Source organism: Squalius cephalus (genome assembly GCF_949319135.1).
Source record: "Squalius cephalus genome assembly, chromosome: 17".
In the NCBI taxonomy this organism is placed as follows: Eukaryota; Metazoa; Chordata; class Actinopteri; order Cypriniformes; family Leuciscidae; genus Squalius; species Squalius cephalus.
Window position 1 is genome coordinate 16,150,176 of NC_137138.1, and position 27,495 is coordinate 16,177,670.

Genomic DNA, 27,495 nt, shown 5'->3' on the forward strand with positions numbered 1-27,495 from the left:
GCAATGTAAGTCGCTTTGGATAAATTCATGCCAAATTCATAAATGTAAATGTAAATGTCTATACAGTTTGTACAGCCAATATAAATTATTATGTCTGGAATGCCCAACAAAATTCAACATATGTGTGTCTGTGTTGTGTCAGGTGTGGCCTATACTGATTTTGTTCAAACTTTCAGGTCCCTATCATGGCATTTTTGTACATCAAACACTTCTGTGAACGTTATTCAATTAAACAAGAGAATCTGCTGATTTAGAATCTGCTGATTCTTTCTTTCTTTCTTCAAAAAAACTTCATATAATTTCATATAGCCTAGAGACGTACAACTTCTCCAGTCACCTCAGGAGGGTGTAGTAGCCTACATACCAAACCCAGCACAGTCGCCTAATCATGTCCTCATGTTTTACTGTAGGTGAGCGGGATTAGACCAGTAGGAGTCACCGCTACACTCGCTTTCTCGCTCTACTGAACCTCTCAGTGATTGAGCAGGGAAACAAAATGCCGGAAGTGGGATTTCGGGATACGGTGTTTCGGGACTCGTAACCGTGGAAAGTTTACATTTTTAAGAAATCGACTTTTCCTGAGGATTAAAGCTTTTCGGTTGCTGGTGTTCGTCAGGTTTTGTTTCACGGTTTCATTCATCCGCACTTTTACAATGGGGCTCCCGGCGCTGGAATTCAGTGATTCTTTTCTGGACAGTCCTGACTTCAGAGAGCGACTCAAATGCCACGAAATTGAGCTGGATCGTACTAATAAATTCATCAAGGAACTAATCAAAGATGGAAATATGCTTATCAGCGCGCTTAAAAGTAAGTTACAGGTCGTGTGTTTTTTTCTTTTCTTTTTTTTTTCTTCTTTTCTTCAATGTAAGATATCTTATGATTTATTGAGGTTTAAGCGCTCAAATTGGTAGTGCCCGTGAAATATCTAAGGATTCTCAGATCCTCACAAAAAAATCCATATACATATATGCTTAATTTTGTATTTTTTGCTCATAAATCTTCTTCTTGTTGTAATAAGTGTTGCTGACTGTTGTTAGGCTATTGCTTGTATTTATTTACTTCACTTTTTGTTACCTAATTTTATGAGTGAGAATCTGAACTGATGTCTTGAGAAAGTGCAGTTCATGCAGTCTTCCCAAAAGAAAGGACCAAACTAGCAGCTGACCTTTTGCCCTCTTGAATACAGACATTTCATCTAACTGCTTGAAAAGATAGCTTAGTAGGCATATGTGTCTAAAGATTTCATCTCAGTTAGCTAATAATTTCAAGTGTCACTCTCCCTGTTGTGTAAACACATATTTAACCACTCTAATATTGAACAGGTTTATGAAGTGAGCATGTACAGGGTTGTATGCCATCATCAAATACTTGTTTATTCAGCTGTGATCTGATATGGTATCAGAAAGGAGTCTTTACTAGATATGCTGTTATCTGCCACTTCACTATCATGGCTCCTCCTGCCTCCCTCTAGATGGATTTGCTTTGTACAAGTTTTAGCCTAGTCTTTGAACTTTAGGTCCAAAGCTTTGGTTATATCTTGTTATTTTCAACAATATTCTCTTTCACAACTTTCTTCTTTCTTCTCTGCCTCAAAGCAATCTGGCAGAAGGCTCATTCTGGCTTTTGTACCAAACAAAAGGCAGTGAATGTTTTCCCAAAAAGACTTTAATCTTACTTTGCACTAATGCTTTGATTGAATAAGTATTTGTGATGTCATCTCCTTCCTGTTAGACTGAACAAATCAAAGTGAATATGCTCAAATGACAAGGAAGCTTCATAAAATAATTGTCTATTCAACAGATCTTTCTGCAGCTGTGCAGAAATTTTCCCAGTCCCTTCAAGATTTCCAGTTTGAATGCATTGGAGATGCAGAGACAGATGATGAGATTAATATTGGTAAGTAGTTAGCAAATGATCAAGATGAAAATTATGTGAACAATCATGATATAATTAATTAAATTATATATTTTTAATATGAATAGTTTACCCAGAAATGAAAATTCTGTCATCATGGACTTACCTTCTTGTCTTTCTAAACCAGTAAACCAGTTTCTTTCATGCAATTCAAAAGAAGAAGTTTAGCAGAATGTCTCATCCATACAATGAAAGGGGAGGGGGCCAGAGTTAGGCGAGCCCAAATAATCATAAAATCAGTCAGCTTTGTGTGAGAAAAAGATTGAAATTTAAGTCATTGTTCACAAAAAAATCTTGCCTTAAAATATTGATAGCTGTTTGATCACCATTCACTTTCATTGTATTGAAAAGACCAGCTATAAATAGTTATTTTGTCTTTCACAGAAGAAAGAAAGTTTTGATACAGGTTTGGAACGACATGATGACGGTGCTTAAATAATGACAGAATATTCATTTGTTGTGTTAATTATCCCTTTAAGCAGTAAACAATGATGCAAGCAATAAAACAATCTCTTAAATGTCCATAAGCTTTTTATTTGCAGCTGTCATTCTCAGTCACCCGCCAACAGTAACAGATACTGTCTAATAAAACTGAGAACGCTGCACATTGCTGTAGTACCACAGCTCCATAGTGTCAAACACAGTGATGGTTCTTTATCAGACTGAGACAATTGCTGAATGAACCCAAACAACTGTCTGCAAGAAAGTTCAAGGAATCAGAATGTTCCTTTCTGGCCTCCAATTTTGGTCATAACATTGTTAGATATTTAGACTGTTGAGACTCATAATTTGAAGTTTAAGCCTGTTTAATAATGGTATTTACATATAATTACTCATGTTATCCTCAAAATGTATAAAACCCATCCATTTATTAGAGATACTGGATTGAACAGAAACTAAGCAGCCAGAAATAATGGCCATACACTATCGTTCAAATGTTTGGGGTCAGTAAGAGGACAGATTTTTTTTTTTTGTGGAAGAAGTTAATACTTTTTTTCAGCTATGATACATTAAATTGCTCAAAAACGACTTTCTTTGTTACAAAAGATTTCTGTTTCAAATAAATACTGTTCTTTTCAATTAATCAAAGAATCCTGAAGATAAAATGTATCACGGTTTCCACAAAAATATACATTGATAATAATAAGAAATGTTTCTTAAGCACCAAATCCGCATATTAGAATGATTTCTGAAGGATCACGTGAAGTCTGAAGTAATGGCTGCTGAAAAAAGAATAGAAAAAAGTTGTAATAACATTTTAAAATATTACTGTTTTCCTGTATTTTTGATCAAATAAACACAGCCTTGGTGAGCATAAGAGATGGCTTTCAAACAAAGTATTTAAAAAATATGACGACCCCAAACTTTTGTGTTTTGCGAAAAATCACAGTACCAGAAAGCGTTGCGGTTGTTCTAATGTGAAATGAACATCTCAACAGTATAGCTATTGTTTCACGGGTGCCTGGCAAGGCCATTTAAGTGCATCTCAGTGAATTTATGGTTCTCCTGCTGTGCATCAAAGCAGATTTGTCTTGCTGTAACATGATTTTTTAAATGACGAGGGTGTGTTTACTCTGTGCTCCTAATAGAAAGTAGTTCTTATCTGAGTTCTTAATTGGTTAAAATCCCAGTAGAATGATGAGAGGAACTGTGAGGTGGGACCCTTTCTTATCGCCAAACTGAAAAATGCTGTATATTCCAGGACAGGAAGTGATGTATCCAAAGCATCCTTTGTTAAAAACAAAACAAAAAAACCAGAAGCACATACTCTTTGCTTTTAGTAGTGTTACATAATATCAACCCACATTTCTCAGGTGCTGATTTTACCATACATCTGAATTATTTTTCAAGTATCGTGTCCTGTAAACGTTAAAACAAGGCAAATTGGATCACTGGGTGAAGGATCACTATAAAAACATGCAATTTGGCTTATTAAATGATTTGTCTTTGTTTTTTTCTACGACTGACCGTGTTGCACACATGCAGGGCTCACACAGGAAACATGCTTTATGTTACTCTCACATTTCTACATCTTGAACATGTGGTCTGCTGTTTGAATACCCCTTTGTGCATTGATCAGTTGTGGGTGGCCATGGTATTTTTTTTCTGCCTGGGTAATATTATTTGCAGGTTTTCTGTATTTCTTTTATGCCAAAAGTTCAAAGGGCAAAAGCAGATGTGCTGATAGAGTAATTACAGATCCAGAGCCGATGAATTCATGATTGGAATTCCTTCTCTCTTATCACAGCCCAGTCATTCAAGGAATTCTCCCAGCTACTGAACACAGTGGAGGAGGAAAGACGACGACTTGTAAGTTGCTTTGCTTCTTTTCAAAAAGTTTGGGCTCTTTTTTTTTTTTGCTTTCCAAGGCTGCATTTATTTGATAAAAATACAGTAAAAACAGTAATGTTTTTTGAAATATTATTACTACTTAATATCCTATTGAATCTATTTTAAAATGTAATTTATTCCTGTGATGGTAAAGCTGAATTTTCAGCATCATTACTCCAGGCTTCAGTGTCACATGATCCTTCTGAAATCATTCTTAGGCTGATTTGGTGCTCAAGAAATATTTCTTATTATGTTGATTATGTTGAATACAGTTGTGCTGTTTAATATTTTTGTGGAAACCATGATGCATTTTTTTTTTCAGGACTCTTTGATGAATAGAAAGTTTAAAAGAACAGCATTTATTTGACATACACTGTAAAAAATTTGCTGTAGTTTTTGCAGCTGTTTGCCAGTAACTTACTGTAGATTTAAATTTATGTTATTTACTGGCAACAGTTTGTTCAAAGTTAAATGAACATTAAACATTAACAAGTCTTTGTCTTTAAAGAATAAAATTATAAAATAACAATCTAATGCAAAGCATTCTGGGAACCAGAAATCTTCATCAAGATTTTTTCCTTCAGATTTTGGTTCCCAGAATGCTTTGCATGAGGATGTTATTTTAGTTTTATTCTGTAAAGATAAAGACTTGTTAATGTTTAATGTTCATTTAATTTTGAACAAATTGTTGCCAGTAAATAACATCAATTTAAATCTACAGTAAGTTACTGGCAAGTAGCTGCCAGTAATACTGTAATTTCTACAGATTTTTCTAACAGTGTAGAAATCTTTTGTAACATTCTAAATGTCACTTTTTATCAATTTAAGGCATCCTTGCTGAATAAAAGTAAAAATGTCTGGATGATGACATCATTTTCATTTTTCATTGGTTATGTGGGTGTAATATCTCAGTGATGGCTTGTAAGCACACTTCATGATGTGGTCCACTTCAAATTTGCCACAGGCGTCGTAATTTGAAGTAACCATAGTGATTGTTTGCTTTTGTAGTAGTTGTCTCTTTATTGTTCCTTTTATGTGGCATTGCTCACACATGGTTAAAGCTTCATAGCACACTTCTAGGCTAGTGGTTTAGCACTATTTTGAGTGAGTTTTTTTTTGTGAGCTTCTGCAGTCAAGTCTGAGTGTTATGAGAAACAGGCCGTCTACCAAAAGATGCTTTCTCTAGGTCATGACCCTTCGTGGAGGGAAGGGAAACGACACAGATCAGCAAGTTCAGATGATAATTAAATATCTCTCATAGCATCTTCTTTGCCATCAGCTACAGCAGCTAATAAGTGGTTTTATGGCATTATTCATAAGGCAATGTGCTGCCAGGGAATATTACTGGCATTCGCTGCTGCAGCTGGTGGATCATTAGTCATAGTACAGCAGTGAAAGACCTCACCAGGCAAACAATGCTCCTCTGTGCTTCACTGGTGACCCTACCCACATGTTAACTAACATGCTGCTTTGTTTGGGATTCATCCACACATTGACCTGAGTTTCTTTTATTGATATTGTAGATTGAAGACACACTATCATTTGAAGGTTTGGGGTTGGTCAGGTATTTTATTTTTATGGTTTAAAATGAAGTCTCTTATGCTCAACAAGGCTGTATTTATTTGATCAAAAATACAGTAAAAACAGCTTTATTGTGAAAAATTATTACATTTTAAAATAACAGCGTTCTATTTGAATATGTTTAAAAATGCTATTTATTCCTGTGATGGCAAAACTGATTTTCAGCATCCATTATTCGTGTCACATGATCCTTCAGAAATCATTTAAATATGCTGGTTTGATGCTCAAGAAACATTTCTTATCAATGTTAAAAACAGTTGCTATAAGTTGCTACAACTTATGACTATAAGTTGATGAATAGAAAGCTCAAAAGAACAGCATTCATTGGATATTTAGTTAAATTATAAATGTCTTTTCCCTAACTTTTGATACATTTAATACACCCTTGCTAAATAAAAGTATTAAAACAATACTGACTCCAAACTTTTGAATGATATGGTACATATTTGTATCTATTGATAGCTGCAATCACCCGACACTGTTCTGACTTATTGACTTCTGGCCAAATCTAAAACTCACGTTTTCTAAACGAAAGCCCAAGTTATTAGCTGTAATGGTGTGACTGTAGGACAGCAGTCTCTATTGTGACAAAGACAAGCATCTCTATTGTGTCTTCTGGGCTTGTGTCTAGATGTCTAATAAAAACGCTGAGGTCAAACCTTAGGTCATCCACTCATGACACAGTGTTGTTGGCTCATACTTTTTTGATGATTACTTTTCCAGTCTGTAGATCACAAAATGTTTTCTTTACTCAGTGAGAGACTTGAGTAATGCTCCCTTGCGCAAAATGTCAAGTTAGTGATTCATTTCTGCTCTATGTTCTCATCATTTCTTAAACTTAAAGAGGATAGTTTTCTTTTATCACAATGCTACAATAAAGTGAACAAATTTGTTTGAATTTGAAATAATTTCACTATTTGGTTTGAGCAGATTTTATAACTTCTAAAATGAAGAACTGGCATTTTTTTAAATAAGAAATGTTCCAGATTTATCCATTTCTTTTATATAGTCCAATTGAAGTTTGTCCATTTTGTTAGTGTTTTACCTTTAACTAAGAAACCGGTTCATGAATGACATCATCTACCAGGAAGTGACATAATTTTCAGTTGTCAAACAACAGCACAAACATTCTCTGATTCTTTGATTTATTCTACAATAGTCCATCCAGTTTGATAAAATGACAGAAATCTGTATTATATTATCAAAATCCAACACATGGCTAACTTTAGCTCTGTATTTCCATCCTGTTACACATTCTATTAATATTACATTGTTTATAATCAAGTTAAAGTAAAAAAAAAAATAGAGAGTTTTGAGCTTCAGCAGAGCATTTTTCTGAAAGTCTAATGTAAACTTTTATGGAAGTACATGCTTAATTACAACACAAAAGCATATTCATGCATTACAGAAATGACCCTGAAAGTGGATTAAATTCAAAATGTGTCAATACACCAGGCAAAAGCTATTCATTTTGACATGGAAACCCTTGATTTGCACAAGAAGATATTAAATATGTTTGCCTGGAGAGCCCCAGTCAGTCCGCATCCAGGCTGCAGTTTCAGTCCTATCCATTGTTCGTTGGAGAAAGGAGAGTGGCTCAGCGGAGCTGTGTGAAGAGCCTCAGGGGAAGAATTACCCAGCAGTCTCCTATAGTTTCTTTACTTCCTGCAGACCGTGGCCGTGCTATGCTTCAGTCTCACAGGCTCCTGCGCTAGGCCTCTCAGGGTGACAAACACCTCCGTCAAGCTGAGAAAGTCCCCGAGGGCCTTTTCATTCATAGACATACAATAACAGAGCCAAGGGGTGAATAACTCCCAGTAAATGCTTTGCCCTCCCACAGGGGTGCAGATGGGAAGTACTCCGTGTTAGTGGAGCATAGTGGCGAGACGGTCAGGTCCAGAGGATGTGTCTCACGTAACGGTGAATCATTATGTAAACACAACTGTAGTGTTTTATTGAACTTCTGCCATTGTGTTCTGCCAGATTAACAGACAGTCTCATATCCACTGGTACTTTTATCTTAGGCGCACTGCCAGCATGCTCCACTTTAAGTGGGAGGCATTTTCCCACATGATGGATCAGACTGATGTAAGAAGTGAGCTTCCTCTCTGGCTAAAAAGGGCCATGGGAAGTTTAGACGGGAAAAACTCTTGAGAAAACAGAGTGACTGTCTTCACCCAGTGGAGCGCTCGGCATTCTGCTGTATCTGAAGTGCTAAAAGCCCCTTGCTTTAATGAGTTGAGTGCTTATTGTTCAAGTTCAAGTGAGCTTTTTTGTCATTCCGCTATATGCGGAGACATACAAAGGAATGAAATGGCGTGCCTCACAGGAACACTGTGCTACGCATGTAAAAATATATGAACATAGACTTACTATCACCGGCAGTGGCTATAATGAAGCGCACGACGAAGGAGATACTCCAAATAAATCTTTAATCCAAGAATCAAAACAATGAACCAGAAAATAACATGGAGGAAACACAACCACACAAACCCATTGACATCAAACAACAACAATGCAAGACCAGGGACTAACAGAAAGTGAGGGCTTAAGTACAAGGGCAAACAAAGGATCTAACAAAATCATTAACGAAACACACCTGAACTGAGGAATCTGTAACCATAGAAACAAACAGGCAGGGAATGGAGAACTGAACCAATTAACAAACTAACAGGAAACACTAGAATAGAACAGAAAACTAAGGGGCTGTTTACACAACACCGTATTCAAACAATAACGTAAAACTTTTTATGCGTTTTGGCCGTTCGTTTACACGACAACGGCGTTTTGGGTGCCTGAAAACGCAAAGTTTTGAAAACGGCTTTCAAAGTGCAAGTTTTTGAAAACGGTCTCCGTGTAAACAGCAAAAACGCGAATCTGTGAAGACGATGACATCATGCACATGCGTGTTACGTGTTCAGTCTATAGTGTTTCATCGCCATCTAATGGCCTGGCAGCAGAATACAGCGTTTTCAGTCGTTTTCGTGAATGGGGATCGGGATCGGATGGGGTCTGTACGCAGAAAACAAAGGAAAAACTTCTCCGTTTTAAGCATATCGTTGTCGTGTAAATGTACCCTAAATGAGTTACGAGACAAAAGACACATACATGAACATAAAAAAATAATAAACATAATAACCTATATAAATCTACATAACTATATAACATAGCCCATATAAACATGACTTGCTAATGCTATATAAACCTACATGTAGCTAACTTATTGAAAGAAGTAAATAAATACTAACATAAGTAACATAAATACTTTACATAAAACTTTAGACATTTATTTACCACGCTGACTTGAATACACCTGAGTATGGTTATCGATTTCTGCATTAAAAATGTATTTTGATCATTTTGGGGAGGCATAACTTGATGCAATTTAAGGATGAGGGTGATGCAGTTGTCCTGGTAAAATAATGAAGGAAAGAAAAATCTTTCCTTTCTTGAAAAGAAAATCTAATTTAAATTAAATCTAATTTAATCTACATTAAAAGGTTCTCCCAAAAATCTAAATTCTATCACCATTTTTGGGTGAACTATCCCTTTAAGTAGTTTGGCATAATCTATAATTATTGTTGTTATTTTTTATTTATTTTATATAATAAAAATGCTTCCCTGCTCATTAATTTTGAAAATTTTGTATGCCAAATTGAAGTCATGGTGTGACCAATATGCAGAGACACAAAACAGGAAATGATCTCAAGGTCAGTAAGTTTCTTAAAATATTAGATAATATGACCTCTTTATGACAAGATTAGTTCAGATTGTGACATATAATATGAACCATAAACCATATGAAACAAAAAGTATTCATGTTGAGATACTTTATTGTGAGATACTCTTATACAGTATGTCCCACATGCAGCTCATCTGTCTTATGCTTATAAGCCTGTCATGCATGTTTGTGTAGGACAAGCTTGTTTAACTTGCTTAGTGCATTGCAATAACAATATTAAAGTTTAAAATGAAAGTTCAGTATTTTATATATAACATATACGGTAAACTAAACCGCAATCTAGTGTAAATATGCTGTTGGTTTACACTATAAGGGAAAAACTCAGCTGTGCACCATGAGCAGAACAGGAAATGCACGCATATCTTAGACATTAAGTTGTCACTTATATACTTTTAAAGCCTATAGCATACATCTGGACCCACTTGGGAGTCTGTACATTTCTATTATTTGTAAGTGCAAATTCCATTAATGTTGATGTGGGTGGAAGGAGCCTGTAGAGATGGATGGTCAGCGCTGCCGCTGGCTGAGCGCAGGCAAGCATGTGGAACTTATTTTGACCAATTCTCCAGCGAGACATGAAGTCTTACGTGCTGTGCCTGGGAAAGTGTATAAAAGGAACTAGTGTATGTAATTGTATGTTTTTCCAATTGGAGTGCCTACATGAAAATGGTACTAATTATAGCACCGTTATTTTACAGTAAATAAAAGTAATTCCCTTGGATACTGTTCATGCACTGTTCGCCGGCTGTTAACTATTAGCAGAAACGGACTGATGTCGATGAGTTCACACAATGAGCACCACATTGTTGAATGAGGTTTTTAACACTAGAGATTGTAAAAGGAGCGGATGCTGATATTTTTGTCATAAGGTGAAAAACTTTTTTTATTTTATTGCAAGTGTTTCCTTTCTTTTAATCAAAGTATTTCAAACAATATCAAACGTTTTTTGTATCCTTTTTCCATCTGCTCTTTTTATTTTAATATCTCTGTAGCTATTTTTTAATGCAGGTTTGTAAAATTCTCATCTATTTGACCCATTTTAAACCACATACTGAGGAATGCAGGCCGGATGTAATGAAAGGCTATTTTAGACCATCTCAAGGCTGTACAAAGCAAACATTTTCCTCAAGGACTAATAATGTTTAAAGGTTTTTGATGGATGATTCATTAGTATTGGTTTGTCATACTTGACTATTTGAAGATTGATTTTTTTTTTTTTTTTCTATTTAGATACAGAACGCTGATGACGTCTTGATCACACCTCTGGAGAAGTTTCGCAAAGAGCAGATTGGAGCAGCCAAAGTAAGTTCTTAGACCCCATTGTGAGTTAATGCTCTACATGTCAGCGGAAAGTAATTTTTACCTTCGCCGCCTGTGACAGGATCCTATACGTTCAATATAGATCTGTGAAATCCTGCAGGAAGGGGGGAAATTACAAACACCTGTTGAAGACAAGAGCAGTTAAATTATACCCAGATACTGTAATGCCACATTGACCATGAAATGGCCTGTGAGCGCTTTGCTAGAGGGCATGTTTATAACCAGAGTCTAGTTAAAGCTTTATTCTTTCTTGTGCTGCATGGGAGCCCTGGTGATCTGTCAATGTGACCCCTCCAGTTGTGTTAGAAGAGCTGGAGCGCTGCCTGTTGAGCTCAAAGATCCAGAGCCAAAACACTCCTTGCCTTATTTGGGAGTTTTGGCCCGATGCTCTTCAGCAAGAGCAGCGAAGGAACTCGCTTAACTTAGACGTTGAGACATGATGGAGGCCAAAGGGAATGGCATCCGGCTGTTCAACCTCCCGCACATATCCAAAACACTGTCTCACACAATTTATTTCCGACTTAATATATGTAAATATTAGGTCAGAACTGGAATGAAAATGCTGAATGAAAACCGAAAAAATATTTTGTTTTTGTTTTTTAATGTTTATGAAATAGTCTATTTAAGGCTGCATTTATTTGACCTGAAATACAGTAAAAACAGTAATATTGTGAAATGTTATTGTCATTTAAAATAACCATTTTCTGTTTGAGTGTATTTTAAAACATAATGTGATAGCAAAGCTGAATTTTCAGCATCATTACTCCAGTCTCTTCAGTGTCACATGATCCTCCAGAAATCAAACATTATTATTTTCAATGTTGAAAACAAGAAAGAGTATTTATTTAAAATAGAAATCTTTTGTAACATTATACACGCTGTTACTGTCACTTTTGATCGTTTTAATGTGTTCTGGCTGAACTAAAGTATTAATTTATTTAAAAAAAAAATCTTTTGAATTCTAGTGTACATGCATATAATATATTTCAAAGCTTTTGTGAGAGAATGCGAAAGGTTTGACATAATTTTTCCTCCCATCTCATATCTTTTTTCCCATCACCTTGTCCCATAGGGGCTCCATATCACACTGTATAACAAGGCTAACACATCTAAATAAAAAAAAAAAGCTTGAGACCCTGTTACACTACTTTTAGAAGTGTTTCTTTAATGCAGAGGAAATATTTTCCTTGATAAGTGCCTGCATGCATGTCTTTTTAAAACCCCTGAACAGAAAGAACACATTCCTAGAGAGAGTGATGTCATTGCTAGCCAGCAGATGGGCCTAGAAACTGGACTAAGCATGTCAAACATGACATTCCTCCTGTTTGTTGTTCGGCAAGTCCAGTCTGTAGTTTAGACGGCGTGGCCATTAAAGGGTCATGGGAAAGGTTGGGCTGATGTCAAACAGGAAAAACAAACAGCTTCAAACTGGTTTCAGTTGCAGTCTCAAGAAAAAGATTCTCACTGCTGGAGGTCTGCGGCGCATAAACGCTTCGTACAATGTAAATAGGGTCAGTCAGTGCGGGCACAGGAAGTGGGGGTCTTGTCTACTGGAAACATCTTTACTCTGCCTCATTTAGAGCCATAGGATGTCCCATAGAATTAGAAATACGCACAGTGTTTGTTGTTGTTGTTGTTTTTTATCTGTGTGTTACATGTCATCGGCTTAATCACACTCTTCACTGATGGTACCTCATTGACTAAGGAAGTGTGTAGCACATGTCCTGAAGTGGCACTTGACTCCCATTCAGCTGAGCTGTTGAGTCACTGATGTGTCATTTATTTTCTTGTTAAGTGTATTTGCTGGATCATACTAGATTGTCAAATTATCCACAATTGTTCAACTTCATATTTCTACGTAAAAAATTATGCTTTTTCTAATGTTATAGACCCACACTGAATCTGCACATTTTCCTTTTTATATTTCACAATTTTTGTGTAAATGTCAAATTCGGCGGGATGGATTTAATATCATGGCAAATAATTTTAAACACAGCTGTGCAGAATCTGCATCCAAACACTTCTTCAGAAAGCTACACAGTGTTGTGAAAGATTATTTCAATTATAATTAGTAAAACAAAAACAATCATGCTAGCTGTGGAAATAAGTAGAATTTGATTGAAATAATAAAACATATGTATTTCATTTATTTATAAATTAAAATGTTTTGAATTTTATTTAATATAAATAAAATTCAACTAAATATATAAAAATAAATTATATAAGTAAAATATATATAAATAAACATATAATGTGTAATTAAGTATAGGCCTATATTTTTTATTTTATTTAAAATATATAATAAATAAATAATGGCCATTTGAATTTGGTGGAAATCTGTAGAGCTTTCAGCAGAATATTTTGCCGGTAGATTCTGTGCCGCCCTAAATGTCTTGAATTCAAGTTATTTAAAAGTCAAATATGAGTCTGCCATCTACTGGTTTTTAGATTTCATGATTTGTTTTTGAGCTATGGAATGAAAATAAACAATTGAAAACTCATGTTTTCATGAGACTCTTACATGTTTTTGTTTACAAATCTAACGTTTTATGTAATGTCTTATCTCTGCAAAAACCATTTATCACCAAAATTACAGTACAGGAAATTCCAACTCATGTCACTGTTTTTTTTTTTTTTTTTTTGGTAGGAAGGGAAGAAGAAATTTGACAAGGAGACAGAGAAATATTACACGGTTTTGGAGAAGCACTTAAGCCTGTCTTCCAGAAAGAAAGAGTCCCTTTTGCAGGAGGTAACTTGAATGTTCATTTATCGCTATAAAATATCCAGAGTGCACAGTATATAACATATTTTTTGAACTATTTCCTTTACCCTCACCAAATGGTTTGATTATAAGTGATTCTTTTATAGGCAGACACCCATATAAATAAGGAAAGACAGGTCTTCTATGACGCCTCCCTGGAATATGTGTTCAAAATCCAAGAAGTGCAAGAGAGGAAAAAATTTGAGTTTGTTGAGCCGGTAAGACGCACTTATTTCCATTTCTGCAGCACTATGAATGCAGCTTTTATTTGGGGATATGAGAAATACGAAGACTTCCTCTTACTGAGAGGAAAACTGCTAGACTGCTTTTAATCTATTGGCACATCTTGTAACAGTGTTGTTTCTCTGAAGCACATGCCTATCAGAACGAAAATGATGATGACAGCCACATCCTGCACATCTATCAACCTATAAATGGGTAGACGCTGCATGATTATGAGTGTGATATTGCTTCTATACAACTGCCTCTGTCTTTTTCACAGCTGCTGGCTTTCCTCCAGGGATTGTTCACCTTCTACCACGAGGGTTACGAACTGGCACATGAGTTTGAACCCTACAAGCAACAGCTACAGTTCAACCTCCAGAATGTAAGCGATTTCAGATGACGTGGCCTGACATATCGGTTTAAAAATGAGCCAGCAAACATATTGGGCCCTATCTTACACCCGGTGCAATGCAGCGGCAAGCGAGACGCAAGTGTTTTTTGCTAGTTTCAGTCCGACACAGTTATCATTTTCACTTCCTGCGCCACGTTGTTTAAATAGCAAATGCATTTGCACCCATTTGTGCACCCATGGGCGTGCTGGTCTGAAAACGAGGTGTGTTCTGGGGCATTGTTGGCGTGTTGCTATTTTGAGGCAACAGAAATAGACTACGTCATTGACCAACTGAAACCTGGTCTAAAGTCAACGGTGCAATATTTTTTTTGTTATTTAATGAGCGCATTAGTAATGTGCGCCTATAGGTGGGTCCACAACACGCGTACACTCTGCTTATTAAACACACAGGGATGCACAGCAGCACACAAATATGGCAAATATTTAAAATAAAAGGATTACAATGTAAAAGATTATTATTGTGTACATAAAGATATGGTGGAATCTGGCTTGTCCCGTAGATGGTCTGCTTTGCACACTTTTACTTCGTGAACAAACAGTTCCGTTTGCGCTCTGAAGACTTGTTCGGTCTTTCCACTATCAAATTCCGTCATGCAAATAGCGAATCTGCCATGGTGCGAGCGCAACTGGCATTTAAAGGGAATGGGAAATGAGACTCTGTTTGGTTTAACACACGTAAATCCCAAAACACACCCATTACTCATTATGAGAATAGGGACAACCCTTTTAGACCATGCGCTGGGCGCGCCAACCATTTTTCCCGTTGTTAAACTATAGCAAAAGTGGGTCCGGACATGCCCTAAGTGAATTTGCGCCGTACGCTTTAGACCATGCACTTAAAATAGGGCCCATAATGTTTATATAAAAGCCACTGTGTAGTTAAACTTGTAAAAAATTGTTGATTGTGTGAATCAATTCTGTGTTATATATTAGAATGTCCAGTATTTATTTCTGCATATGGAAGGAACTGTACTTTGGATTACAGTGATGTCCCTATAGAACCAACACTGTTGTTTTGATGTTCCGTCTGAAGACAAGGAATAATTTTGAGAGCACAAGACAGGAAGTGGAGAATTTGATGAGAAGGATAAGGTCTGCAGAGCAGGACTTTAAAGCTCCAGGACAGTGGACCATGGAGGGCTTCCTCTATGTGCAAGAGAAACGTGAGGATCCTCCTGAGCAGTGTACATTTAGAATATTGATTTTCAAGTAGATTGTTAATATACAGGTGCTGGTCATAAAATTAGAATATCATCAAAAAGTTGATTTATTTCAAGAATTCAACTTAACAGGTAAAACTAATATATTATATAGACTCATTACATGCAAAGTGAGATATTTCAAGCCTTTATTTGTTATAATTTTGATGATTATGGCTTACAGCTTATGAAAACCACAAAATCAAAATCTCAGAAAATTAGAATATTACATGAAATCACACAGTAATTACACAGTAATCCCATGGTCATTGAACCAGGTTTTGGTTCTTTTGGCAGTGTGGGCAGGTGCAAATCCTGCTGGAAAATGAAGGAAGCATCTCCATAAAGCTTGTCTGCTGAAGGAAGCATGAAGTGCTCTGGAAATGTCCTGGTAGACGGCTGCGTTGAGTGGACAGCACAGTGGACCAACACCAGCCGATGACACGGCTCCCCAAACCAACACAGACTGTGGAAACTTCACACTGGACTTCAAGCATCTTGGATTGTGTGCCTCTCCATTCTTCCTCCAGACTCTGGGACCTTGGTTTCCAAATGAGATGCAAAATTTGCTCTCATCAGAAAAGAGGACTTTGGTCCACTGTGCTTTATTAAATCCAGAGTCAACGCAGCCGTCTACCAGGACATTTTCACAGCACTTCATGCTTCCTTCATTTTCCAGCAGGATTTGCACCTGCCCACACTGCCAAAAGAACCAAAACCTGGTTCAATGACCATGGGATTACTGTGTAGTTGCTGTGTGATTTCATGTAATATTCTAATTTTCTGGGATTTTGATTTCGTGGGTTTCATAAGCTGTAAGCCATAATCATCAAAATTATAACAAATAAAGGCTTGAAATATCTCACTTTGCATGTAACGAGTCTATATAATATATTAGTTTTACCTGTTAAGTTGAATTCTTGAAATAAATCAACTTTTTGATGATATTCTAATTTTATGACCAGCACCTGTATGTAAATTCATGTGCACTAATGATCACCTGTCTTCTGTTGAAGGACCCTTGGGATGCACGTGGAGTCGACATTACTGCACGTATGAGAAAGGGACCAAAATGTTTACGATGAGCAACTCTGAATTCAAGTCTGGAGGCAAACAGGTATTAAATGTTTAGAATTGATCCCCCGGTTTCACAGACAGTGCTTAAGCTAGTCCCAGACTAAAATGCATTTCTGAAAAGCAACTTCCACTAACATATCTTAAAATATGCCATTCTTTTGCCTCAAGATGCACACCAGTAATGTATTTTTCTAAGGCATGTTTATAAAAGCTACTTAAATGTCCTAATTGATCTAAATGTGACCTAATCCTGGCTTAATCTAAACCCTGTCTCTCATTTCTACATTTTGATTCCTTTTGTCTTCTATTGATAGAATGGACTGATCTTGAGTCCCCCTGAGATGTTTAAGCTGAAGTCCTGCATCAGACGAAGGACTGACTCTATTGACAAGCGATTCTGCTTCGACATTGAGGTGGTGGAAAGGTGTGTGGAAAGGCTGTGACACTGAGAGAAATTTGAGTGCTGCAGGAGATTGTGTTGTGTTTAATGCTCTCTTCGGTCTGTCACTTTCAAGACTCTCTCCTTCATTCCATCTCTTCTTTTCTCTCCTCATAACTGAAGAGGTAAACCCTGTGAAGGGCTTCTGTTCAGTTATCTGCAATGTTTCTATAAAGCCCATCGGTACGTTGCACTTTTATCCTGAGCTGCTGCCGTGTTCTTATAATATCACTTCCCTATATGTGCTATATTTAAGGATGTGTTCACACTTGAAAGGTTTGGTTTGTTTAAAACAAACTCTGGTACGAATGCTCTGTTAATGCAACTCATTTGAATAAGTTTGAACACTGCTTACCAAACAAGCAGACCTAGACCCACATTTTCAGGGGGTCTGAAAATGTCTTTTCAGGTGTCGGATCTGCGTATTCTTGCTTCAGATCTTCATTTGTGTGCAATGGAGGAATTCCTGGCACTGTTTCGACTCTTTTACACACTTTATAAACTCTTTGTGAGTTCTCAGCTGGCAAATACCATCATATGTACGCACATACAATGAGTGCATTTAGGCCGCAAACAGCATTGTTTGGAATGTTCGATAAGTTCAGTCGCAAAATGTATGTCATAAAAGCTGTTTTTTGTTTTGTGTATTTAGGTTCAGTGTTAAAAATGACCAGGACTAAATGTATCGTTTTCTTTTTTGGTCCAAAAATAAACCGAGCTACAAGTGTGAACACAACCTAAGTTACTTTTTAATGCCATGTAACAGTTGCCTAAACATACTAAACAAAAAGTTTAGTTTAGTATATGTCACAACTTACAAAAAAGACGTGCGTTTGATTTATTTTTTGGTACCTGGCCCTTTAACTCTTGCATTAATTCGGGCTGCAACCTCACAACTCAGATTAAATTATTTTTTTATACCATGTTGGAGCTGTGAATGGCAGTAAAGAAACAAAAAATGCTTTTTGCTACTTTGTTTGCAAGCTTTATAAACCTCTCATTATGCATAGGCATAATGCTTAGAGCTTGATTTAAAAAAAGGTAATAAATGAACAGATAAATTATGCAAAATTCTTATTCAACCTCTCATTTTACACCAGGAGTTGAGAGTTAACGTCTGTCAATCTGTCCCACAGGCATGGCATCATCACTCTTCAGGCTCTCTCTGAATCCAACAGAAGGCTGTGGATGGAGGCCATGGACGGAAAAGAGCCGGTAAGAGCAGCCGCCCAGCCGACGCTGCTCAAAATGAGACTCTGCTCTCGGTTTGATAAACATGTCTGTTCATAGTGCAAGAGCTTCATTGTAAAGAAAGGGTTTCTAAATTGTGATAAGATAACAGTAAAAGCCTGTAAAATAAAGGTCGGTCCAATCAATGGCGTAAATCAGAATTATCTGTTTGGCTGACCAATGACAGACAAGGAAACCCATTTTACCGGTCATTATTTTTGTACTTGAAATAGGTTTTCTTTTTTCTTTAGCCCAATGTACTCCCCTTTCCCGTTATAGACACGTAATTGTTGTTATAGAGGCTCTTTGAACTCCAGGCAATGAATAGTGTACACATGGACAGGAAAAAGATGACAGCTGAGAATTTACACTTTGCTAATGACTCTTTGTTTTGACTCTTATACTGTCAGCTGTAGTTGATTGGCTTCAACTCATTTGACCCTCATTGCACTGCTATTATTTAGCTGAGTTTGGGAATTTCTTATACACAAAGGATTATTAGTGGGTGTATGTTTATAGTATGAAACTATAAATTGTATTTTGTATATACGGCCCTATAATTTATTTCCTAGAAGATATATGGATTATGCAATATAATGCATTAATGTATATGCTTTAAATCGCATTTATATTTAGTGTTTTATAAACATATGGTGATTTCTTCTAGATTTACACCCTTCCAGCACTTCTGAGCAAGAAAGAGGAAAGTAAGTTCTATTTAATTGTCATTTTTGGTGTATATAGAGAACGGATTAATTTGGCAGTTTGTAATATAGACATACTGTTCAATCCACTTGCATGTTAATTTATAAGACATAAATAGTTCACCTGCGTTAGCCTCATATTTATGTAACATGTAAACTCTCTGTCCACAGCATTCCTAAATGAAGCAGGCTTTAATTTTGTAAGGAAGTGTATAGAGCTTGTGGAAACAAGAGGTGAGTCTCTGCATCCTTTTCACTTAGTTTAAGTTTTGCAATACATATATTATGACACGTATTATGTACATTTATGTGCATGTATGTACAATACCGTTTCAATGTTTTGTCAGATTATTTTTTTAAATAAATGAATACTTTTGTTAAACAAGTAAAAATCGATTAATCGTGATTTATTGCATCTAACTTAAAATTCTGTGTTTACAAAAATATGTGTGTGTGTGTGATATATATATATATATATATATATATTTCTGTGTGTGTGTGTATTATGTTAACAGACTTTTATGTTAGATGCGATTAATCACGATTAATTGATTTTACAGCCCTATCATCAAGGATGCATTAAATTAATCAAAAGTGACAGTAAAGACTTTTACATGGTTACAAAAAGTTAAAATTAATTAACTTAAATTAAGTTAAATTTAAATTAAACTATTTAAAATAAATGCTTTTTTTATTTTATTAATCACAAGAGTAATGGCTTCTGAAAATTCAGCTTTGCCAGTTATAAATATGACATATTATTAAAATATATTAAAATAGAAATTAATAATATTTTGCAATATTGCTGTTTTTACTGTATTTTTGATCAAATAAATGCAGCCTTGAAGAGCATAAGAGACTTTTTCCAAAAAATCTCACTGACCTTAAATTTTGAATGATACTGCATGTCCAAACAAAAATATTAGAGTTTAATAGAGTTTCATGACTTCAACTGAATTGAATCAGGTTAAATCAGTAACTGTAAATAATTGATTTAACTTAAATATATATAATATTTCAATTTAGTTATTAAATACATTTTTTTTATTAACTTACAGAATATTTTAACTTTTTTTATTGCATTGAATTTCTTATAATACAAAAACTGTATTTTCCCTTTCATGTCTAGGCATTAACACAATGGGGCTGTACAGAATTGGTGGAGTTAACTCTAAAGTCCAGCGATTGATGACTTCAGTGTTTGGTACAGTAATCCAGAAATCCATTACTATAGAATGCTTTCTTTTTTGCTCACAGAAACCTGATAAATGTATATACATGAAGACTTTACCATAATGCCATTTTTGTAATATTGTTATACAAAATTATAGTTTTTTAGAAATACACACTATTTACAGTAACCTTAAGCAGATGTTTTTGAAGCCAAATTCCATTTAATATGAGTTCATTTGACCCTTCCAGCAGCCAAAGCTCCTGCAGATATGGACCTTGACCCAGACACCTGGGATAACAAGACCATCACCAGTGGCCTGAAGAATTACCTCAGGTTTATAAATAATTGCCATAATTTTTACTTTTTGAAAATGGCATGTTATCAAGGAAAAAAAGGAAGTCATTCTGTTCCCTACAGGTGTCTGGCAGAACCTCTCATGACCTACAGACTCCACAAAGACTTCATCATGGCAGTCAGTGAGTTCTAGCATGTTCTGTCCTCGATGAACTCCTCATCATGTCCATCTGTGACTTGTTTATTTAATGATTAGATGCCTGGATTGATTTTTATTTGTTTTTTTAGAGTCTGATGATCAGAACTACAGGGTCTGTGCTGTTCACGCCCTCGTCCACAAGCTCCCCGACAAGAATAAAGAGATGCTGGATATTCTGATTAAACATCTGCATGTGTATGTAGCTCTAGTTCTTGAACATTGAAGAAGAAACTGCACGTCTAGTACATTGGTTCATGAGTGCACTTTAAATTCCACAAGGAGGTGCTAACCATGGTGTTTTAAAAAAAAAACTGTTCTGCTGTTTTTGACAGGGTTTCCACACATAGTCAGAAGAATCTGATGACCGTGTCTAACCTGGGTGTGATTTTTGGCCCAACGCTCATGCGCTCTCAGGAGGAGACAGTTGCTGCCATGATGAACATCAAATTTCAAAATATTGTTGTAGAGATCCTGATAGAAAACTATGATAAGGTGATCATTTAAACAAACAATTCTGTTTGAATAGACAGCATGCTGATAGAGGAACAAATTATTAAATAAAAGATGAGAATTGCTTATCTGACTACTATGTTTACCCTTAAAATGCTTTTCAACAAGTTTGCATCGATTATTTAAAATTCTGGCTGATAAATAATTCATGTTACTGCCAATAACCAGTAAATATCTGATATTACAATTCTATAACATTTTGCCTGAATAAACTCAAAATAAAATGCTTAATAATACTAAAATCAGTTATTTTAAATGCTATTAGTGAATTTAGGCATCACAGCATTATAATGTACGAAATGAAAAATGGATATTCATTATGAGGTTTGATAAAGATGATTAAATTTAAGAATGTTATTAAATTAGTTGTGTTTTTACTTAAGTGAGCATTAGATTACAGCAATTGTAAAAATCAAAAAATAATAATAATGTAAAATAAATATTATTTTTTTTTAAGCAGTGGATACTTTTATTCAGCAAGGGCACATTCAATTGATCAAAAGTGACAGTAAAGACATTTAAGTATAATGTTATAACCTATTTAAAATTAATTAATTAAAGAATCCTGAATAAACTGCATCACAGTTTCCATAATATTGATCAATGTTTCTTGAGCAGCAAATCATATCATAACAGAATGATTTCTGAAGGATCATGTGACACTGAAGTTGCTGAAAATTCAGCAAATTCAGCCATCACAATTACATTTTAAAATGTTAAAATATTAAACTTTTATTTTAAGTTGTAATATTTCACAATATTACTGTTTTGACTGCATTTTTATCAAATGAAGGCATCTTTGATGAGAATTAGAGACTGTATATGGTACATCGCTACTTCCCAACTCCAAATATGTTTTTATATAGTTTTGCTCATCTAATGCAGATGTTCTTTGGTTGGATCAAAACACTCTTGGTATCTTTTTTTTTTCTTAGATATTTCATCAAGCTCCAGACCCTAACGTCCCCCTGCCACAGCCTCAGCCTCACTCTCATTCTCGTGCCTGTGCCAGTGCCAGTGCCAGTGCCCGCCGCAGCAAAGCCATCTGCCTGTCCTCAGGGTCCCGTAAATCTAGAGGCCTGTACCCTCCCACCCTGTGCCTGGCTGATGCTGACAGTGAGTGTCCCTAAAAACAGGCATTCAGTCCATCTGTTAGAGGAGTCAATTTAACCCCTTCTCTCCATCAGGTGACACGTTCAGCAGCAGTCCGAGTAGCACTCCCATGGGCAGTATGGAGTCTCTCTCGTCGCACTCTTCAGAGCAGAACAGCTGCTCTAAGACGGGCTCCCCATCACGTTCCAAACACAAGGGATCAGGCAGTCTGTGCTGGACCACTTCATCTCCCTCCTCCAATGGGCCCAAAAGCCCTCCTTGCACCGCCAGCCCCGATTCCAGCTCCAAAGAGGACGCCAACAAGACTGATGGAGAATGGGAAGAAGCACTGAGTACAAGCCCTGGAGATCGAAGCTCTCCGGCTTCAGAGATCCTCCAGAGGACTCTAGGAGAGACGCTGGAGGATCATGGGGAAGAACGGCACAGTCTGTCCACCTGCTCTTCTCTCACTTCACTTCACATTTCTGAGGGTAAGAAAGCACATTTTTGCACAATGTGGAGGCGAATTCACGAAATCCCGCATCTTATCCACTAACCAGCACAATCCACTCTTCAACAGAACCCTAACAGCATGTGCAAATAAACATCAACATCAGCAGAATGCAGTGAATTTTACCTGTAAAATAATGCCAGGTCAATTGGCGATAAAAATTAAGCAAGCTTTGAGAGAGCTAAGAGGGTTAGTTCTAAAATAGTCAGTTGTTTTTTTATGGTCTATATGTTTTTTATTCAATTTTATTTCAGTTTTAAATTCTAATACATCAAGTTAAACTTAATGAGAAATGTTTTAGTTTAAGTTGATTATAAAATCCTGCTCCCTAGTCTCTCCTAAGGCCTGTTGGCCTTGACTACAGAAAGTAGTACAGAACAAACATTGTTCTTTAGTTCCCCCTTGCGGCATTAGGCTACAGATAGCATTTGAAACATAAGAGAAAGAAACAACATAAAGGATACATTTTCCAGGACATAATGATTCACACACACATATACGTTTCTTGGTAACGCTCAGGTTTCAGAAGTTGTCACGGCTCCGTCCAGAGCCTGGTGTCACGCGGTCAGAGAGACAGTCTCAAGTCCCTCCATCTACCTGATCTTCCTCCTAAAGAGAGCGTGAGATACAGAGCTGACTCCTCAACCAGCAATGGCTACCAGAGACCGGGATCTGTGTAAGTAAAAACCTTCTCAGTGATCTTCTGTCATTATGTAAAATCAGTTTGTTACACTGATCTCAGTTGATCTCAATATGATATCAGATGTGCTATGCTTTTATCCCCCAGTGTGGCCTGCCGGGCAGCAATCTTTGAGAGTCCTGTGATTTCACAGCCCACAATGGGAAGGTAATGAGCCAGATTAATTGTATTGTTAAGTTTTATTTATTATCATTAGTGCTGTCAAATCGATTAATTGCGATTTAATCGCATCTAACGTAAAAGTTTGTGAATATATATATGTGTGTGTCTGTGTGTGTGTGTACTATGTACTCTTAATGTGTATATATGTATTTATATAATACACACACACATATATATATATATATATATATATATATATATATATATATATATATATATTATATATTTACAAACTTTTATGTTAGATGCGATTAATCACGATTAATTTATTTGACAGCAGTAATTATTATTACTTATTTCCATGTCTAAACGGAATCTCCAAACGTTGTTAAAATGTCACATCGGCTAAAGTGCACGGCGCTAAGAGAAAGACACCACAGTCGTGATCAGATATTATTTATGCTATATCTTATGAGGTTATTTCTAAGGTCTATTCTATGTCATTGTCCTGTAATTTTTCCTTATACACTTATACTTTTCAAAAGTTTGGGGTCGTTAAGATTTTCCACATTTTTGCATTTATTTGATCAAAAATACAGTGAAGCAGTAATATTGAGAAATATTATTACAATTTAAAGTAACTGTTTTCTATTTTAATATTTAAAAATGTAATTTATTCCTGTGAAAGGTATGTCTGTATATTTCAGGTTAGTTGTGTTGTTGTGTTGTGCCAGCCCTTTTTACTTTGCAAATGAATAAAAAACATGTTGTAAAATGTGTTTTAAAAAGGCTATTGGTCACTGAAAACAATCAAATTAGTGTTTAGTACTTTTTAAATGACATGCATTCAAATATTCTGTAAATTGGACTGAATTTCTTGATATTGTGTGTACTAAGAACAGCCAAAGGTAAAGTGTTGTTGATGTTGTCAGGGATGTTAGTGAGTTTCCTTATTGGTCATGTCTCTAACTCCCTCTGGTGTTTTTACAGAGAGGCTAAAGCCTTGTTTTCCTGTCAAGCGGAGCACAGTCATGAGCTCAGCTTTCCTCAGGGGGCGCTCTTCTCCAATGGTAACCACACTCGCTGTTCAAAACTTTGCTTTGTGTACTGTTGCTAAGGATACAGTTTGAGCTATGAGCCTCTACTTTACTTTTATAAGGAAACAGAAACACGAAAGGCTATGTAGAATGTTGTGCACTCAGTTATTCTGCTTTTAACTCTTTATTGTTATGTGTTTGTCTTAATGTCCATGCAGTGTATGCTTCAGTGGAACCTGGCTGGCTCCAAGCTACATATAACGGCAAAACTGGACTCATTCCAGAGAATTATGTGGCGTTCCACTGATGGGGCCAGAAAAGGCAAAAGCAAAGTCCATGGTATCCATGGTGTTCATTTCTGCAAAAAAGGGACCATTTAAATGTACATTGCTACCTTACTGTATGTAAATCATTTTTGCATAGCATTCTAGTTTTTGCATAGTATTATAACCACATCATTAACCATCGCATTTGATAAAGTTTATTCGGGATGTAAATATCATCTTTGTCTTAAATGTACAGTAGATTTTATTACCATAGGTACAAGCAGTTGACTGTATTAACACAAATTTCTGTATTTATATGAGACCCATAATGCTGATGGGCTGTAATATTTTAAAACTGTAGACATGAGCTCATAACACTCTGATCCGTGTTGCGGTACGGCTCTGAGGGAAATATATAGAGGGAGAATTATACCTGTGCCATATGCATTAATTAGCGACCATATTAAGTAGCAGAAGATATTGTATTGCCCAATCTGACATATGTGAAATTGTCAGTAGTATGTTTTATTGACTTTCTTTTTAGTGATACCAAAAGATCAAGCATTTTTGGTAGATGCCGGTCATCTTTCATTTCAGTAACTGTTGAATCTTTTAGGTGAAATCAATTAGTTGATACAAATTTTTATTCTATACAATTTCAAAGGGTTAGATAGAAAATCGGTACCTCTGAACCTTTCCATGTCCTTAACTCCCCCCCCCCCCCCCACCCCCCCACCCCCCCACACACAAATTTCACAAAATACATCTTGAATGAACTGACTTTAAGAGCCAAAAAATGTTTCTTATATACTTATTTTATTGTACTAATATACTGTCAAATTTGTGGTATTTGGCAAAACAGTGTAACAAACCAAAAGTTCTTTCAAAATTGTAACTTATACTGTTAAATATAATATAGTGGATTTTGTTTAATGAAGTACAATAATAAAAAAAAAGACAAAATACTTCTGACAGTGTTAAACGTTGTAGATTGTTAAAGTTATAATTTGTTAGTTTGTGCTCACAAAAAATGCAGTTTTTCCAAGTAATGGCTCTGCTGTATTTTATTGTACACTGGTTTAGCATTTCCATATGTTGAAATGGAAAAAGGAATTGTTATACAGATTATAATACTGATTATTAACATCATTTACAAAGTAATTTAATGTGTGATGATTTTCTTATAAAGCATTTTTTACTAATAAAATGTCATTGTTTGAGTCGGGTTCCTTTTGTTGTGTTTCAACCTGTTCATGTCGGTATCTATCTATCTATCTATCTATCTATCTATCTATCTATCTATCTATCTATCTATCTATCTATCTATCTATCTATGCCACCTCAGTTTAAATCTAAAAGGCATTCTCAGTTTACTGCTTTATATTCTATATACACTGTTGAGAGGACATGAAAAGTGACAAAAAATTCCACATTTACAAATGTGAAAACATTATTCACTTTGCCTTTGTACTGAACACTGAACAGTACATCAGTATGACACATTATTACAAAAAAATATCTGACAGTGTGTTTGTCAGTAAACTTCCCTATCATTTGCTTGTAAACGTGGATTTTTCCTGTACTTTGGATGGATATGATATGCTTATCTCTGACATCATCATCATCTTAAGGACCTTTAACAACAATGTCCATATATTTGAAAGTCCAAGGGAGACCAGCAAAGTAATTTCCAGAACGGAAATGCAATTACCGTAAATGTTCATGAGTTCCTCTCATGCTCAGTTGAGACTTAACTGTGACCTTCTGAAAAGAAATGTTTCTGTTACACAAAAAGGATAAATAAAGTATAATATTTAAAGAGTTACATTAAGAGTCCCTGTGGAGAAAAGGAATATGACATTGAAAAAGTGGGCTGTCCCATTATAGTTGATCTCAATACAAAACATAAATAATTAAACATTTTGTGTTTGAACAGAACTTTATCCCCCGGTTTCACAGACAAGTCTTAAGCCTACTCTTGGACTAAAATGCATGTTTGAGCTGTTTTAACTGAAAGCAACTTGCACTGACATTTCTAAAAATATGTCAGTGCCATTGTTTTGTCTCAAGAGTCAAGATGCACACCAGTAATGTTTTTTTTTTCTAAGGCACTTTTATAAAAACTTCTTAAATGTCCTAATTGAACTAAGGCCTAACCCTAGCTTAATTTAAGCCTTGTCTGTGAAACCAGATCTGATATATCTGATAATGTGATCACATTTGTCATTAGAGGTCATTTCCAGCAACAGAATATTGAGTAACACTTTATTTTACAGTCCTATTTTACAGCCCATGTACATACTATGTACTTATTATAATAATTACAATAACTAGGTACTAACCCAGAAAACTACCCATGTAGTTACCCAGTACTTTCTTAGGTAAGTCCACATAAGTGTGTGTGTGTGTGGTAAGTCCACGTGTGTGTGTGGCCTATATATATATATACACAGTACTGTGCAAAAACCTTAGACATGTTAATACCCCCCCCCCCCCCCCCCATAAAATGTTTTTAAGTCAGTTATTTATATCTTTTGCTGTAGTGTGTCAGTAGGAAATATCAGTTTACATTTCCAAAGATTCTTTTTGCCATTAATTGTAATAATCCAGTGAGATTTGTGTATGCACAAGGAGTCTGACAACAGCCGGTATGATCTGATCTCACCATCATCGAG

At 35.8% G+C, this 27,495-nt stretch overlaps 1 protein-coding gene across 2 annotated transcripts; it reads left to right on the plus strand.

Moving 5' to 3' along the window:
* The first annotated feature begins 406 nt into the window (after positions 1-406).
* arhgap42a (Rho GTPase activating protein 42a) lies at positions 407-26,039 on the plus strand. 2 transcript variants are annotated; one of them, XM_079898430.1, is made up of 25 exons: positions 481-807; positions 1,801-1,896; positions 4,163-4,224; positions 10,799-10,870; positions 13,536-13,637; positions 13,757-13,867; positions 14,152-14,256; positions 15,320-15,449; positions 16,502-16,602; positions 16,877-16,986; positions 17,125-17,184; positions 18,138-18,216; positions 18,899-18,938; positions 19,107-19,169; positions 20,065-20,139; positions 20,358-20,442; positions 20,527-20,585; positions 20,692-20,797; positions 20,935-21,094; positions 22,048-22,228; positions 22,300-22,695; positions 23,235-23,391; positions 23,503-23,562; positions 24,508-24,587; positions 24,773-26,039. In XM_079898430.1, exons 1-25 carry the CDS (start codon positions 654-656, stop codon positions 24,859-24,861), a joined length of 2,733 nt encoding a protein of 910 aa, XP_079754556.1. In that variant the 5' UTR covers positions 481-653; the 3' UTR covers positions 24,862-26,039. The 2 variants fall into 2 exon arrangements, with proteins under 2 accessions (XP_079754557.1, XP_079754556.1); XM_079898431.1 differs by lacking the exon at positions 17,125-17,184 and having other exon boundaries at positions 407-807.
* The last annotated feature ends 1,456 nt before the right edge of the window (positions 26,040-27,495 follow it).